The 13199-nt window shown below is 45.2% G+C and overlaps 1 protein-coding gene across 1 annotated transcript; it reads left to right on the top strand.

Annotated features, from left to right (window-relative positions):
- The first annotated feature begins 4099 nt into the window (after positions 1 to 4099).
- LOC134944892 (uncharacterized) lies at positions 4100 to 12230 on the top strand. The gene is made up of 2 exons (XM_063933816.1): positions 4100 to 4723; positions 9557 to 12230. The coding sequence occupies exons 1-2, from the start codon at positions 4170 to 4172 to the stop codon at positions 10164 to 10166; spliced, it is 1164 nt and encodes a 387-aa protein (XP_063789886.1). The 5' UTR covers positions 4100 to 4169; the 3' UTR covers positions 10167 to 12230.
- Positions 12231 to 13199: the final 969 nt, after the last annotated feature.

The following is a 13199-nucleotide window of genomic DNA, read 5'->3' as shown; positions in this document are numbered from 1 at the left end:
CGATACAAAAATTGTGTCATCAGAAGGTCATTGTTCCAGTTCCCCCGTCACAACGGGGGGAGGGGTTCTACTCGAGCGTATTTGTGGTGCCGAAACCGGACGTTTCGGTCTGACCGATTCTGAATCTAAAATCCCTCAATCCATACTTGAAAGTTTTCAAGTTCAAGATGGAATCTCTTCAAGCTGTGATTTCCAGCCTAGAAGGGGGGGATTGTATGGCGTCAGTCGACATAAAGGATGCCTACTAACACGTCCCGATATTTCCTTCGCATCACGCCTTCCTCAGGTTTGCGATACAGGACTCTCATTACCAATTTCAAACGTTGGCGTTTGGCCTTTCCACGGCCCCAAGAGTGTTCACCAAGGTCATGGCAGAAATGATGGTTCTCCTTCGCAAGCAGGGGGTTTCAATTATCCCGTACTTGGACGATCTCCTGATAAAGGCGAGGTCCAAGGAAAGGTTTCTAAGGAGTGTGGACTTGGTGCTGTCGGTGCTTCGACAGCACGGTTGGCTGCTAAATTTACCAAAATCTCAGTTGATTCCGACCACCCGGCTGTCCTTTCTGGGCATGGTTCTCGACACGGAATTACAGAGAGTTTTTCTTCCACAAGAAAAGGCTCTAGAACTGCAGTTGTTGGTCAGGGAACTTCTGAAGCCAAAGGCTGTGTCCATCCATCAATGTACACGCGTTCTGGGGAAGATGGTGGCGACGTACGAAGCCATTCCATTCGGCAGGTTTCATGCCCGGGTGTTTCAGTGGGACTTGCTGAGCAAATGGTCCGGGTCTCACCTGCACATGCACCGGAAGATAAGTCTATCTCCCAGAGCCAGGATTTCCCTCCTGTGGTGGCTACAAGAGTCTCACCTTCTAGAGGGACGCCGGTTCGGTATCCTGGATTGGGTACTTCTGACGACAGATGCGAGTCTCCGGGGCTGGGGTGCAGTCACCCAAGGCAGGAACTTCCAGGGGGAATTGGTAATTCCAGGAAGTGGGTCTCCAAATAAATGTTTTCGAGTTAAAAGCCATTTACAACGGCCTGCTACAGGCAAGAAGCCTTCTTCAGGGTCGACCTGTCCTGGTACAGTCAGGCAACGTCACAGCGGTGGCACATATCAACCGTCAAGGCGGCACAACGAGCAGAGCGGCAATGGCGAAGGTCACAAGAATCCTTTGCTGGGCGGAACAACACCTGAGCGCCCTGTCAGCAGTCTTCCTTCCGTGAGTAGACAACTGGGAAGCAGACTTCCTCAGCAGATACGACCTCCATCCGGGAGAGTGGGCTCTTCATCAAGAGGTGTTTGCAGACGTGACAAAGCGTTGGGGACTCCCTCTGATAGACATGATGGCGTCTCGTCTTAACAAGAAGCTTCCAAGGTATTGTTCCAGGTCAAGGGACCCCCAAGCCAGTGCGGTGGATGCCCTGGTGTCTCCGTGGGTGTTCAAGTCGGTGTATGTGTTCCCTCCACTTCCTCTCATTACAAAGGTACTGGGGATCATTCGGCGAGCAAGGGTTCAGGCGATTCTCGTAGTTCCAGATTGGCCAAGAAGGGCCTGGTATCCGGACCTTCAGGAATTACTAGTGGAAGATCCTTGGCCGCTTCCTCTAAGAGAGGACTTGTTGTTGCAGGATTCATGCGTGTTTCCAGACTTACCACGGCTGCGTTTGACGGCATGGAAGTTGAGCGCCAGATCTTAGCTCGTAAAGGTATTCCAGGAGAGGTCATACCTACTCTCCTCAGGGCTAGGAAGGAGGTTATGGCGATGCATTATCACCGTATTTGGAAGAAGTATGTTTCCTGGTGTGAGTTTAAGAAGGCTCCTGCAGAAGAATTTAATTTGGGGCAGTTTCTCCACTTTTTGCAGGCTGGTGTGGATGCAGGCCTGAAGTTGGGCTCCATCAAGGTGCAGATTTCGGCATTGTCTATTTTCTTTCAAAGAGAACTGGCGGCCCTCCCAGAGGTTCAGACGTTCGTGAAGGGAGTTTTGCATATCAATCCTCCGTTTGTGCCTCCTGTGTCCCCATGGGATCTGGACGTGGTCTTACAGTTTCTCATGTCTTCCTGGTTTGAGCCTTTGCGTAAGGTTGAGTTGAAGTTTCTCACCTGGAAGGTAGTCATGTTGTTGGCACTGGCTTCTGCCAGGCGGGTGTCTGAGTTGGCGGCCTTATCTCATAAAAGCCCGTACTTGGTCTTTCATTCGGATAGGGCAGAATTGAGGACTTGTCAACAATTTTTACCAAAGGTGGTCTCCTCGTTTCACATTAATCAACCTATTGTGGTACTGGTGGCCAGGGATGCTGGGACAGTTCCCAGGTCTCTGGATGTAGTGAGGGCGTTGAAGATCTACGTCGCCCGTACGGCTGTTGCCAGGAAAACTGAGGCACTGTTTGTCCTGTACGCTTCCAACAAGATTGGTCATCCTGCTTCAAAACAGACTATTGCACGCTGGATTTGTAGTACGATTCAGCAGGCTCATTCTTCGGCCGGATTACCGGTGCCGAAGTCGGTGAAAGCCCATTCTACCAGGAAGGTGGGCTCGTCTTGGGCGGCTGCCCGGGGCGTCTCGACTCTACAGCTCTGCCGAGCGGCTACTTGGTCGGGTTCAAACACGTTTGCCAAGTTCTATAACTTCCAGTGCGGACTGTTTCTTGTAGTGTTCTTTTGTCGGTTCACTTTGTTTATACATGGGTTGTGTATTTCTGGTTTCAGCTTGTTGCTGTTGTTCTTTCATACTGTTCTCTGGTTTACTGTTACTCCAGTTGTACGGTATGGTTGTGGTGTGGGCGGGCTGGTATGATTGTAGCCCTTAGTTTACACAAAAATCCTTTCCTCGAAATGTCCGTCTCTCCTGGGCACAGTTCCTATAACTGAGGTCTAGAGGAGGGGCATAGAGGGAGGAGCCAGTTCACACCCAGTCTTAAGTCTTTTCAGTGTGCCCAAGCTCCTGCGGATCCCGTCTATACCCCATGGTCCATTTGGAGTCCCCAGCATCCTCTACGGACTAGGAGAAAAGGATTTACCGGTAAGTCCCAAAATCCTATTTTTACCAACAGCACCCCTGTATTTTTACAGCATACAGGACCAGTGTACTTTTATTTTAACGGTAGCAACCCTGTATTTTTACAGCATACAGGACCAGTGTACTTTTATTTTAACAGCAGTACCCCAGTATTTTTACAGCATATAGGGCCAGTGTACATTTATTTTACTGCACCCCAGAATTATTACAGCATACAAGACAGGGCCAGTGTACATTTATTTTACTGCACCCTAGAATTATTACAGCATACAAGACAAAGCCAGTGTACATTTATTTTACTGCACCCCAGAATTTTTGCAGCATACAAGACAGGGGCAGTGTACATTTATTTTAACACCAGCACCCCTGAATTTTTACAGCATACAAGACAGGGCCAGCACCCCTGTATTTTCACTGCATACATGAGGACAGTGCCCCTGCCCCCTGTACAACACAGTGACAGCCAGGACAGCAACAACACCCATGTACACCTGCAGCACCCCTAACAGTACATGAAACGCCAGTGACAGCCAGGACAGCACCCCTAACAGCACAGTAACAGGACAGCACCCCTAACAGCACCCCTAGAGAGCACACGCTGACCTCACCTGACGCCACCACCCACAGATCGCGGACTATGATTGGGAATAGTAACCTGTGCCGAGCGCAGCGGTAGCGGAGCGAGGCACCTTGCCCGAAGCATGGCGAGCCATGCGAGGGGACACAGTGCACTAATTCGGCTTCCCGGTCACTGTACAGAGAAAACGACACCAAAAAAACATGAAAAACTCGTGTCGACCTTTTGACCTGTCGACCTAGAAACCCTGTCGACCTATAGTGGTCGACCTAAACATTGTCTACCTAGACACTGTCGATCTAATGATCCACAACCTTCATTTTCACCCATGAGTTACATTTAGCAAAAGTTATTGTAATCTTTGGGAATGTGCACAAATCTGTTGTGCAAGTATTGCTCTCTAGTAAATGTTTTATATTAACTTATGCAGCAATATGTTATCTACAGAAAAGGCACGCCTATTGTGGGAAATGAAACTAAACCGTAGAGATATGTGTAAATAGAAAGTGAAATATCTTGAGTTATTTGTTGCTTTAAAAGCTGTCAGATCCCAGAGAGACGTTCTAGGCTCTATGACAATGGAGGAGGATATGAAGGTAATGGAAGTTCGCGCAAGGACCTTATGCATCCTGAACGATGTCCTGAAGAAGAAGGAACGGCTGTTGGTGGAGACAGGAGTGAAATATGAGTACATTGAAGGATTTGAAGACTGTACAAATATCTGCACAGAGCTGGTAGAAAATATAATAGCTACTCTGCAGAATGCTACACTTTTGAAAGACGATAGCTCAGAGAATGGCGATGCCATTGCCAATGTATATCTTGGTCTAGATAATATTGTTATTAGCTTATGCCAAGCATTTTGGGGAAAAAAGGAGGACCTGAGATTCTCATCATGCCCCGGAGCATTAATCCTAATGGCTGCTAATATTTTGAAGTATTGTACTTCTGGCACCCTTTGGAAGGAGGACAGAATTTCAGAACCCATGCTGCATCCTGCAACATTTGATGACATCTCTGCCACATTTGAAGTTTGGATGAACCACAAAGGAGACTATTTAGATGGTTCTTACAGCTGCTGTGGGGAGAAAACTAGGGACTCTGTGTGTGAGGAATCTGAGATGAGGTAAGACCTGAGAGTTTATTGGCGGAAACCTATGGCCAAACTAAAAAGTGTACATAAATCCTAAGTTACAAACATATTGTTTACTACTACCTTCCTTAAATCCATGCACAACAAAGGTAAAGTTTAATATCACGCTAACATTTTAATGGGTGTGATACAGGAGGCCAGTGGTCGGAATGGCCGCTGTCACATGACCAACACCAGAATTCTGTCTATTAGAATGCCGACAGAGGACAGGGTAATTATTTTACCCTTCCTGTGTCCCCTACCCTAACCTGGGGTGGAGGCTAAAATAGTGCGAGTGGTGGCTAGGGCTAAGTCACAGTGGATGGCAGCTAGGGCTAAGACTCGGGGGTGTTGGCTACGGCTAACCCCCCCCCCCCCCCCCTCTAGTTCCTAATCCTAACCACCCCCCTAGGGCCCAAACCGTTGAGATTCCGGCATCTCGCACATGACCGCTGGCATTCCGGCCGCATCCCACATTAGTAGCATGAATAATTTAGGTTCTACATTTCACAATTTTGTGGGCACCCCAAGATATATACATATATACCACCAAACAGAAATAATTGAAGCGCTGTACAGCCAGAATATAGATTTTATAAATGTAATATTACAATAAAGACAAAACACATAAACATACAACACTAAAACACACGGCCGGTGTATAAAATATTCTTAAAATGACAATTACTTCAGAGATTAGTTAATACTAGACAACCTAACCATTGGAAATACATCATATAATCCTCTCCATTCTCTATAAAGCACCGGAATGATCAGTCCTTGTTTGCTAATTAGTCAGTGCACTTTTGCAATTAATTAATCACAGCTCTTTAGTGATCATCAAATATGCCTTGCTGGTCATCCGTTAATTAGAACCACAGTCCAGATCAAGCAAACATGCAAACAGTCAGTGCAAATTGATGTTTAAACTCTGTCCACAGCTGTTATTTAAATACTGCATGCATGAATAGATGTTAGCCTCTAATAAAGCCCAAAGCAAGATTGCAATAGATTAGTGGATGAGTAGAAAAACATCCGTAGCAGAGTGTAAAGTCACAGCTGATGCGTTTCCAAATTAGTGCATTTTAAAACACTTAAACTTGTTAGTAGATAGCATGCACTCACAACTTGATGCACACCCCATCACCACGGGTTGATGGATGGACACTGGAATCTTGGTTGGTTTACTGTGCAACACCCCCAGTGACTGCAGACTACACTGGGAGACGATCCCCCCTTCAGCTGCAGAAATTGCTGTATAGCGCCGTAGCTTGTCCGGGGTCCCGCCGCACCAAGTCCGTTAGATTGATGTCCCACCAATGGTCAGAAGGTCACAGCCGTGCATAAAGAGCAACCTCAATGTGTTTCTCCGCCTCTATACTCGGCGGCTTCCTCAGGAGTAATGAGGCTCAGTAGTGTGTGTGGCCTCCACGTGCCTGTATGACCTCCCTACAACGCCTGGGCATGCTCCTGATGAGGTGGCGGATGGACTCCTGAGGGATCTCCTCCCAGACCTGGACCAACTCCTGGACAGTCTGTGGTGCAACGTGGCATTGGTGGATGGAGCGAGACATGATTCAGGACTGGGTCCTAGTAACATTTGCGGTTCATAGGTCTTTTTTGCCGATGCAGGCGCAGAGGGCAAAAATGTTGACTTACCTGCGGTAGCCGCCGAAACTAACGCATCCAGGCCATCGCCAAATAAGGCCTCACCTTTATATGGGAGAGCCTCCATGTTTCTTTTGGAATCTGCATCCGCGTTCCACTGGTGAATCCATAATGCCCGCCTAGCCAATACTGCCATGGTAGCGGCTTGTGAACTCGAGAGTCGAATATCCTTCATTGCTTCCAGCATGTAGGCGGCAGCGTCCTTGATATTCCCTAACTTAAGGAGTATCTCATCTTTATCAATCGTCTCAATTTCTGATGACACGCTTTCTGACCATTTTTCAATAGCGCGACTCACCCATGCGCAGGCAATAGTGGGCCTGAGCAGTGTACCATTGGTAACCTAAATGGATTTCAATGTCGTTTCCATTTTGCGGTCTGCCGGCTCTTTAAAAGAAGCCGTGCCAGGAGCAGGGAGATTTACCTTCTTTGTCAATCTGGAAAGTGCACTGTCTAACACAGGGAGTGACTCCTATTTTTTCCTGTCTTCAACCGGGAAAGGATAAGCTATGTGAATCCTTTTGGGAATAAGACATTTTTTATCAGGATTCACCCACATCCCTTCAAACAGAGCATTTAGCTCGTGTGAAGGAGAGAACGTGACTTTGGATTTCTTTTCCTTACATAAATAAGCTTTCTTCTGAGGTACAGGAGTGCTTTCTGTAACCTCCAACACGTCCCTTATAGCCACAATCATATATTGTATACTTTTTGCCAAATTCTATCTCTCTGGATTCACTATTGTCGACACAAGAATCAGATCCGTGTCGGTATCAGTGTTTACAACATTTGCAAATGGTCTCTTATGTGACCCAGAGGGGCCGCCCGCATAAGGAATAACAGCATCCTGAAAAATCACATCTTCCACAGATTTTCTCCAGCATGCAGCCTTAGATTCAGACTTATCCAATCTACGGTTAATCAGATGCATACTGTCACGTAGCTCTTTCACCCATGCAGGCTCTTCTTGGTGTGCCGGTAACGCCACCACATTACAACTCTGTGTCCCTAAAATGGCTTCCTCCGGGTAGGAACTCCCTGCCTCAGACATGCCTCACATGTGTACACCACACTTACAGACACACTGGGACTTATTTTGGGGACAGACCCACAGTAAAATCTGTCAGAGGGACATAGATAGGAGCAGCCAGTTCACAAACCCAGCGCCAGTATTGCCTGTGAACACAGTATGTCCACAGCCCAAAAGCGCTTTTAAATAGTAATATACACTATCAAATGCACCACAATCGCTTTGTGCCCCCCCTTTATAGCACCCTGTACTTGTCAGAAGTGGAGGAGAGGACCAGCGTGTTCTCTGCAGCCTGAGGAGAGAGAGAGAAAATGTCGCTGAGTAGTGTGCTGGCTGCCTGAGGAAGAAGTTCCGCCCCCACAATGGCGCGTTCTTACACTCAGTATATTGACTTATTATTTATACTGGCGGGGATAGGGCTGTGCCAGCGGCATCTTATGCCCCCTTTTAGCCAGTTTGAGGTATTTTTCTTGCTGCCCAGGGCCCCCCTCCCCCCACGCCCTGCACCCTGCAGTGTTTGTGTGTGTGGGCAGCAATGGGCGCCGCACCTCATCCGTCACTTACTTGATTGAAGATCATTCTTCTCATACTCACCTGTCTTCTGACTTCTGGCTCTGTGAGGGGGGTGACGGCGTGTTGTGGGAGTGAGCATCTAGACACGGCTAGTGTTCAGTTCCCTTCAGGAGCTAATGGTGTCCTGTCAGCCAGAAGCAGAGCCATGAAACTCTGAGGAAGTTGGTTCTGCTTCTGCCCCCTCAGTCCCACGAAGCAGGGAGTCTGATGCCAGCAGATCTCCCTGAAAATAAAAAACCTAACACAAGTCTTTTCAGAGAAACTCAGTAGAGCTCCTCAGAGTGCATCCAGTCGACCTGGGCACATTTCTAAAACTGAGGTCTGGAGGAGGGGCATAGAGGGAGGAGCCAGTTCACACCCAATGAAAAGTCTTTAGGGTGCCCATGTCTCCTGCGGATCGCGTCTATACCCCATGGTCTTGATGTCATCCCCAGCATCCTCCTAGGACGTATGAGAAATATATATATTCTCAAGGATAAGCAGATAAGCGTTTATATCTTTTTACATATTGTATGAGTCCACCTTTTTACTTTATTTTATTCTCTATGTCATTAAAACATCTTTTTTATAAATACTACACTATGAGTATTATTCTCTCCCACTGGGAGTCTCATATTTAAGGTACTCACCGCAAATGCTGGAGAAGACCTCTCAGAGAATTCATATATGCAAGCCATATCATTATTGAAGGTATTATTATATATAATTATCTTTTTCACTTGGAGTAGAATACCTTTAATCCTTCACTGGATTTTCACAAGAGGGGCGCACCTGCACTATTTGTTGCATGGTTTAAAGCACGTTCACGGCACCAAATATAATCATCACTACTTCTCTACGTAATTAAAATGCTACACTATCATTGTTCATTTGTTTTCTATACCGTGGTTGGCGTACGGATCACTGGAAATTCCGGAAGACCGGATCACCAGGATACAGAGAGGCATTATGTACTAATTGAAAATCCACTGGTTTCCGGTACGCATATTGAGATTGATCGTAATATCCACTACGGGATAACGTACATCACTGAAGGCGCTGGGTCCTACCACTTTTTGCACATTCTTCATTTGGACTTTGAAATAAGGTCCTTCCATAGAGGACTTTTCTCACTGCAGCCATCCTTATTTAGGAAGTGATTTATGTATGCATTTATTTGTCTTATTTACTGTACACATTCACAAAATTGTTAGACTTGGTAAATAGGTAGCAGAGCGCTAATCACACCTTTATAGTTATATATATATATATATATATACATACACATACACACACATACACACACACACACACACACACACACACTAGCAAAGAGACCCCACATATGCCCACTGCTTTGCCCCACACTATTCTGTACACTGCTTCCCTCTGCTCTCCCTGCCCTCTCCATGCAGCTATGCCTCAGCCCCGCCATTGTGCAGCTGCAAACCTACCCTTTGTCTATACTTATGTGTAGATAAAATAACTGTGCACAGAAATGTAGTTCTATGTATGTATTTATTATATGCTGCTTGTACCATTACAATAGCTGTAATGCAAATATTCTCTTTGTTTAGATTTTCTTTTCTGCCCCGTATGAGTGAAGATCAGAAGAGGTTGGCAGAACAGACAAAACAGATAACTGTGAATATTCTTCTTGACGCACAGAGGAAACGTCTTCTGGCAGAAAGGCCAGATATCTCGGATGCAATGCAATCCATTGTGGGCTTCCCTGTGATCACTAGTGAACTAGTAACAAAGCTCACCAGAAAACTCCAATGTATGGCTTTAAAAATTGACAGCAGACCCAGAGAAAAGTCAATGTTTGCTTACACCCATACCAAATCACCTAATGTCATTTATTTGTATCCACTCTTCTGGAAAGAAAAGGAATACCTAGGCCGGGGTTCTCGCCCTGGTACAATAATCCTCCAGGTTGCAAACACACTGGGCTATAGACATATTCTTAACAGCGCCACTTTGCGTCAACCAGAGCAAACAAAACAACACCAAATGGATTCACTGACTGCTGATGACATTTGTGCGGCATTTGAAGTATATATGAATCACTCAAAGGAATATTCCGATGGATCCTACTCCTGCTGTGGGGAGACAGCCCAGGATTCTGTGTGTGAAAAGTCTATCATGCATTCAGGTTTACTGGAATATGAACTGTTTTTACAATAACCTGTTTACTGCTGTAAGTTAGAAATGATGTTCTCCTTTTACTCATGCAATTCTGCCAAATATCTTGTGTCCCAGCTTTTCAGCGTAGTGGCTGCTTTCCACCAGGGGTATAACACTTAATCACCAGGTCTCAGCAAAGTTTACATTATGAGGGGGGAGCAGGGGCGCAATTTGGGCTTACAGTACTCTTAATGGAAGTTCAGTCTCGGGAGTGCATGGACCAACACATACACACATTAACCCACAGCTTGCAATTAATCATCAAATGGGTAAAGAAAAAATGTATGTATATATGTCCATGGGCGGATTGGGAACAAAAAGCGGCCCTGGAAAAATTTGTACTAGTGGCCCCACATGGGCAGCACCAGAGGTGTAAGGGGCCCTACACACTGGCCGACCCGCCGCCGAGCTGCCCGACGGCGGATACGGCCGACGAGCGACCCGGCGGCGGGGGAGGCAGTGACGGGGGGAGTGAAGTTTCTTCACTCCCCCCGTCACGCGGCTGCATTGAAGTGCAGGCAAATATGGACGAGATCGTCCATATTGGCCTGCATGCACAGCTGACGGGTGACCAGCGATGAACGAGCGCGGGGCCGCGCATCGTTCATCGCTGGAGTCTCCACACTGAAAGATATGAACGAGTTCTCGTTCATTTATGAACGAGATCGTTCATATCTTTCAGAAAATCGGCCAGTGTGTAGGGCCTATAAGGTCTAGCCATGGGCCATGGCAGCAGCACCCTCCCCCCAAGACTTTCCAGATAGTGGGCATGTCCAGCATCAAGGGGGAAATTAAAAAGAAATAAAATTAAATATTATGAGCACATTATATGATACACCTTCAGAATTTAGGAAACTATATCATTCTTTAGAAAGATATATTTTCTTGCTTATTACACCAACCGTATCCCAATCACTATTCACTCAATCTTATATGTCAGCCAAGCAGGCAGACAGAGCATACACTAGATCATCTGCAATCACAGGCTAAGTGGCAAAGTCATTTTCATATATGCAAATTATTTTGCATCTTATTCATTATGTCTATAAAAAGGACCCCATGTCCTCAAACAAAACAGGCCCCGCGGGTGCGTCGGCCCACCGGGAATCTTCCCTGTGAACCCTATGGCCAATCCGCCTCTGTATATGTGTCTCTCTCTCTCTCTCTCTCTCTCTCTCTCTCTCTCTATATATATATATATAGAGAGAGAGAGAGATCTATCTGTCTGTCTGTCTGTCTGTCAGTCATATATATATATATATATATATATATATATATATGTGTGTGTAAAGAGAGTGATTTTCTGCTTCTGCTATAGCCATGAGCCTACAAAAGCTTACATGGCAGATACAGACCCTAGTGCAGGATATGTCTAACATTTATAACGTAAGTACCAACTTATTAAAAAAAAAAAAAAATTATGTTATTATAAGCACTTTTCAGGATCCGTTCAAACCATGCTCAGATTCAGATAACCACACCCTCTTTTGAATAAGACCACACCCTTTCGGGAGTCAAAGAATCTGTTAAATCGTATAAAAATGAGGTCTATACTTCAACAGCCAAATAGCCGACGACCTCAGACATGAAATTCTTTCCAAGGTGGTCCACCCTAGAAAATCCCTTGGTAATCTTCTAAAGATGTAAGGACGTCCAGCATTTTTACTGACCCATGCTATGATGTTGCTTCAGGATTAGCACAGAACTAAACGTAAAAGTGGCATGTATATTAAAAGTGGGGTCTATCAAATGGCACAAATTCATCACTGATGTAGAAGAGGCAGAGTCATTGTTGAGGGATTCATCTTCATCCTTTTCAGTCATTGTTTTATATGTTGCATGTTTCTGTTCATGGTCTTACTGCTTTATATGTTTTGTTCCCTATTCATTATATACGACTATTGTTCTGTATCATACTCTGTGACAACATTTGCATATGTAAGTTATGCACCTTCCCCTTCTTTCCCCTTCCTTTTTTGTACCTTCCCTTCCTCCTGCACCTTCCCTTTTTTTTTCCAGATAAATCTTTTGAAAATATTCAATAAAAACTGTTGATAAAAAAAACAGTGGGATCAGTCATTGTATGACTGTGACATACTTGTAGAATTCCAGGTGTATTATTAGAGTGTGAGGAGGGGGTTTTTGTTTTAACACCCTTACTAATGTCAATTGTAATTACAGGTGACTGTCAAAGACCATTTCTTCTAAATAATGGTCAGTCCTGAGAAAGGTTACATAAGGAACCATGAGATTGTTTTTTGTCTCACACTAACACAGTAGGTGTCACACATTTTAACTGGCTGTACTAAACACCAATTCATAAGTGGTTTGATAAATGTATTAATAATAATAAAATGTGAATAAATATTTCTACATAATGGCACCACACAGGGTATTATATATTACATAGAAATATCCCATTTATATCGAGGGCAGGATTAAGGGTCACATGGACTTGGGGCTGAAAATGATAAGTGGCCTATTGTGAGAAGTGGGGGACAATTCCTGTGTGGGTGTGGTCAGTGTCATGTGGGCCTGTACATCCACTGCATCCATTTAGCCCCAACGTCCCCTAAATTCATTTTGTGACAAAAAACAAATGCAATTTTAAACTTGTGAATTATGGGATTTATTTTTAATTTTTCAAAACTATGTTCATTGAAAATTTTCAATAAATTGGGAAGGGGAGAGAAACAGAAAATAAAATGCTGGAGGGGGATAAAGTACAGAACGAACCAGTCACGAAAACAGTCCGAACACTTGGCCTAATTCATGTTTGTATGCAGTGCCGTTGTTCACGCAATGGAGCAATTATTGACAGACTGCGCACGTGCCAAGGGCAGCTAATGAAGAGTGGCGGCAAAAATGTAGGTGTGTCATTGCTGTTTTCGGGGTGTCTATATGCCGTCAACTACGATCATGTACATACAAAAGTATAGCCCTTGCGTTGTTACTGCATGTCCAGTCTGTGAAGCCACAGGGCTACCCTAGTAGTCTGTTTTCCAAAATGAGTTTGCGATGGCTCTAGTGGGC

Source organism: Pseudophryne corroboree, chromosome 7 (assembly GCF_028390025.1).
Source record: "Pseudophryne corroboree isolate aPseCor3 chromosome 7, aPseCor3.hap2, whole genome shotgun sequence".
Lineage (NCBI taxonomy): Eukaryota > Metazoa > Chordata > Amphibia > Anura > Myobatrachidae > Pseudophryne > Pseudophryne corroboree.
This window is presented reverse-complemented; position numbering and strand designations above follow the sequence as displayed.

Excerpts from the sequence above, each read along its gene's own strand:
- LOC134944892 (XM_063933816.1), top strand. The coding sequence starts at position 4,170 with ATGACAATGGAGGAGGATATGAAGGTAATGGAAGTTCGCGCAAGGACC. Across the intron at positions 4,724-9,556 it reads TGTGAGGAATCTGAGATGAG|ATTTTCTTTTCTGCCCCGTA; the intron begins GTAAGACCTGAG and ends CTCTTTGTTTAG.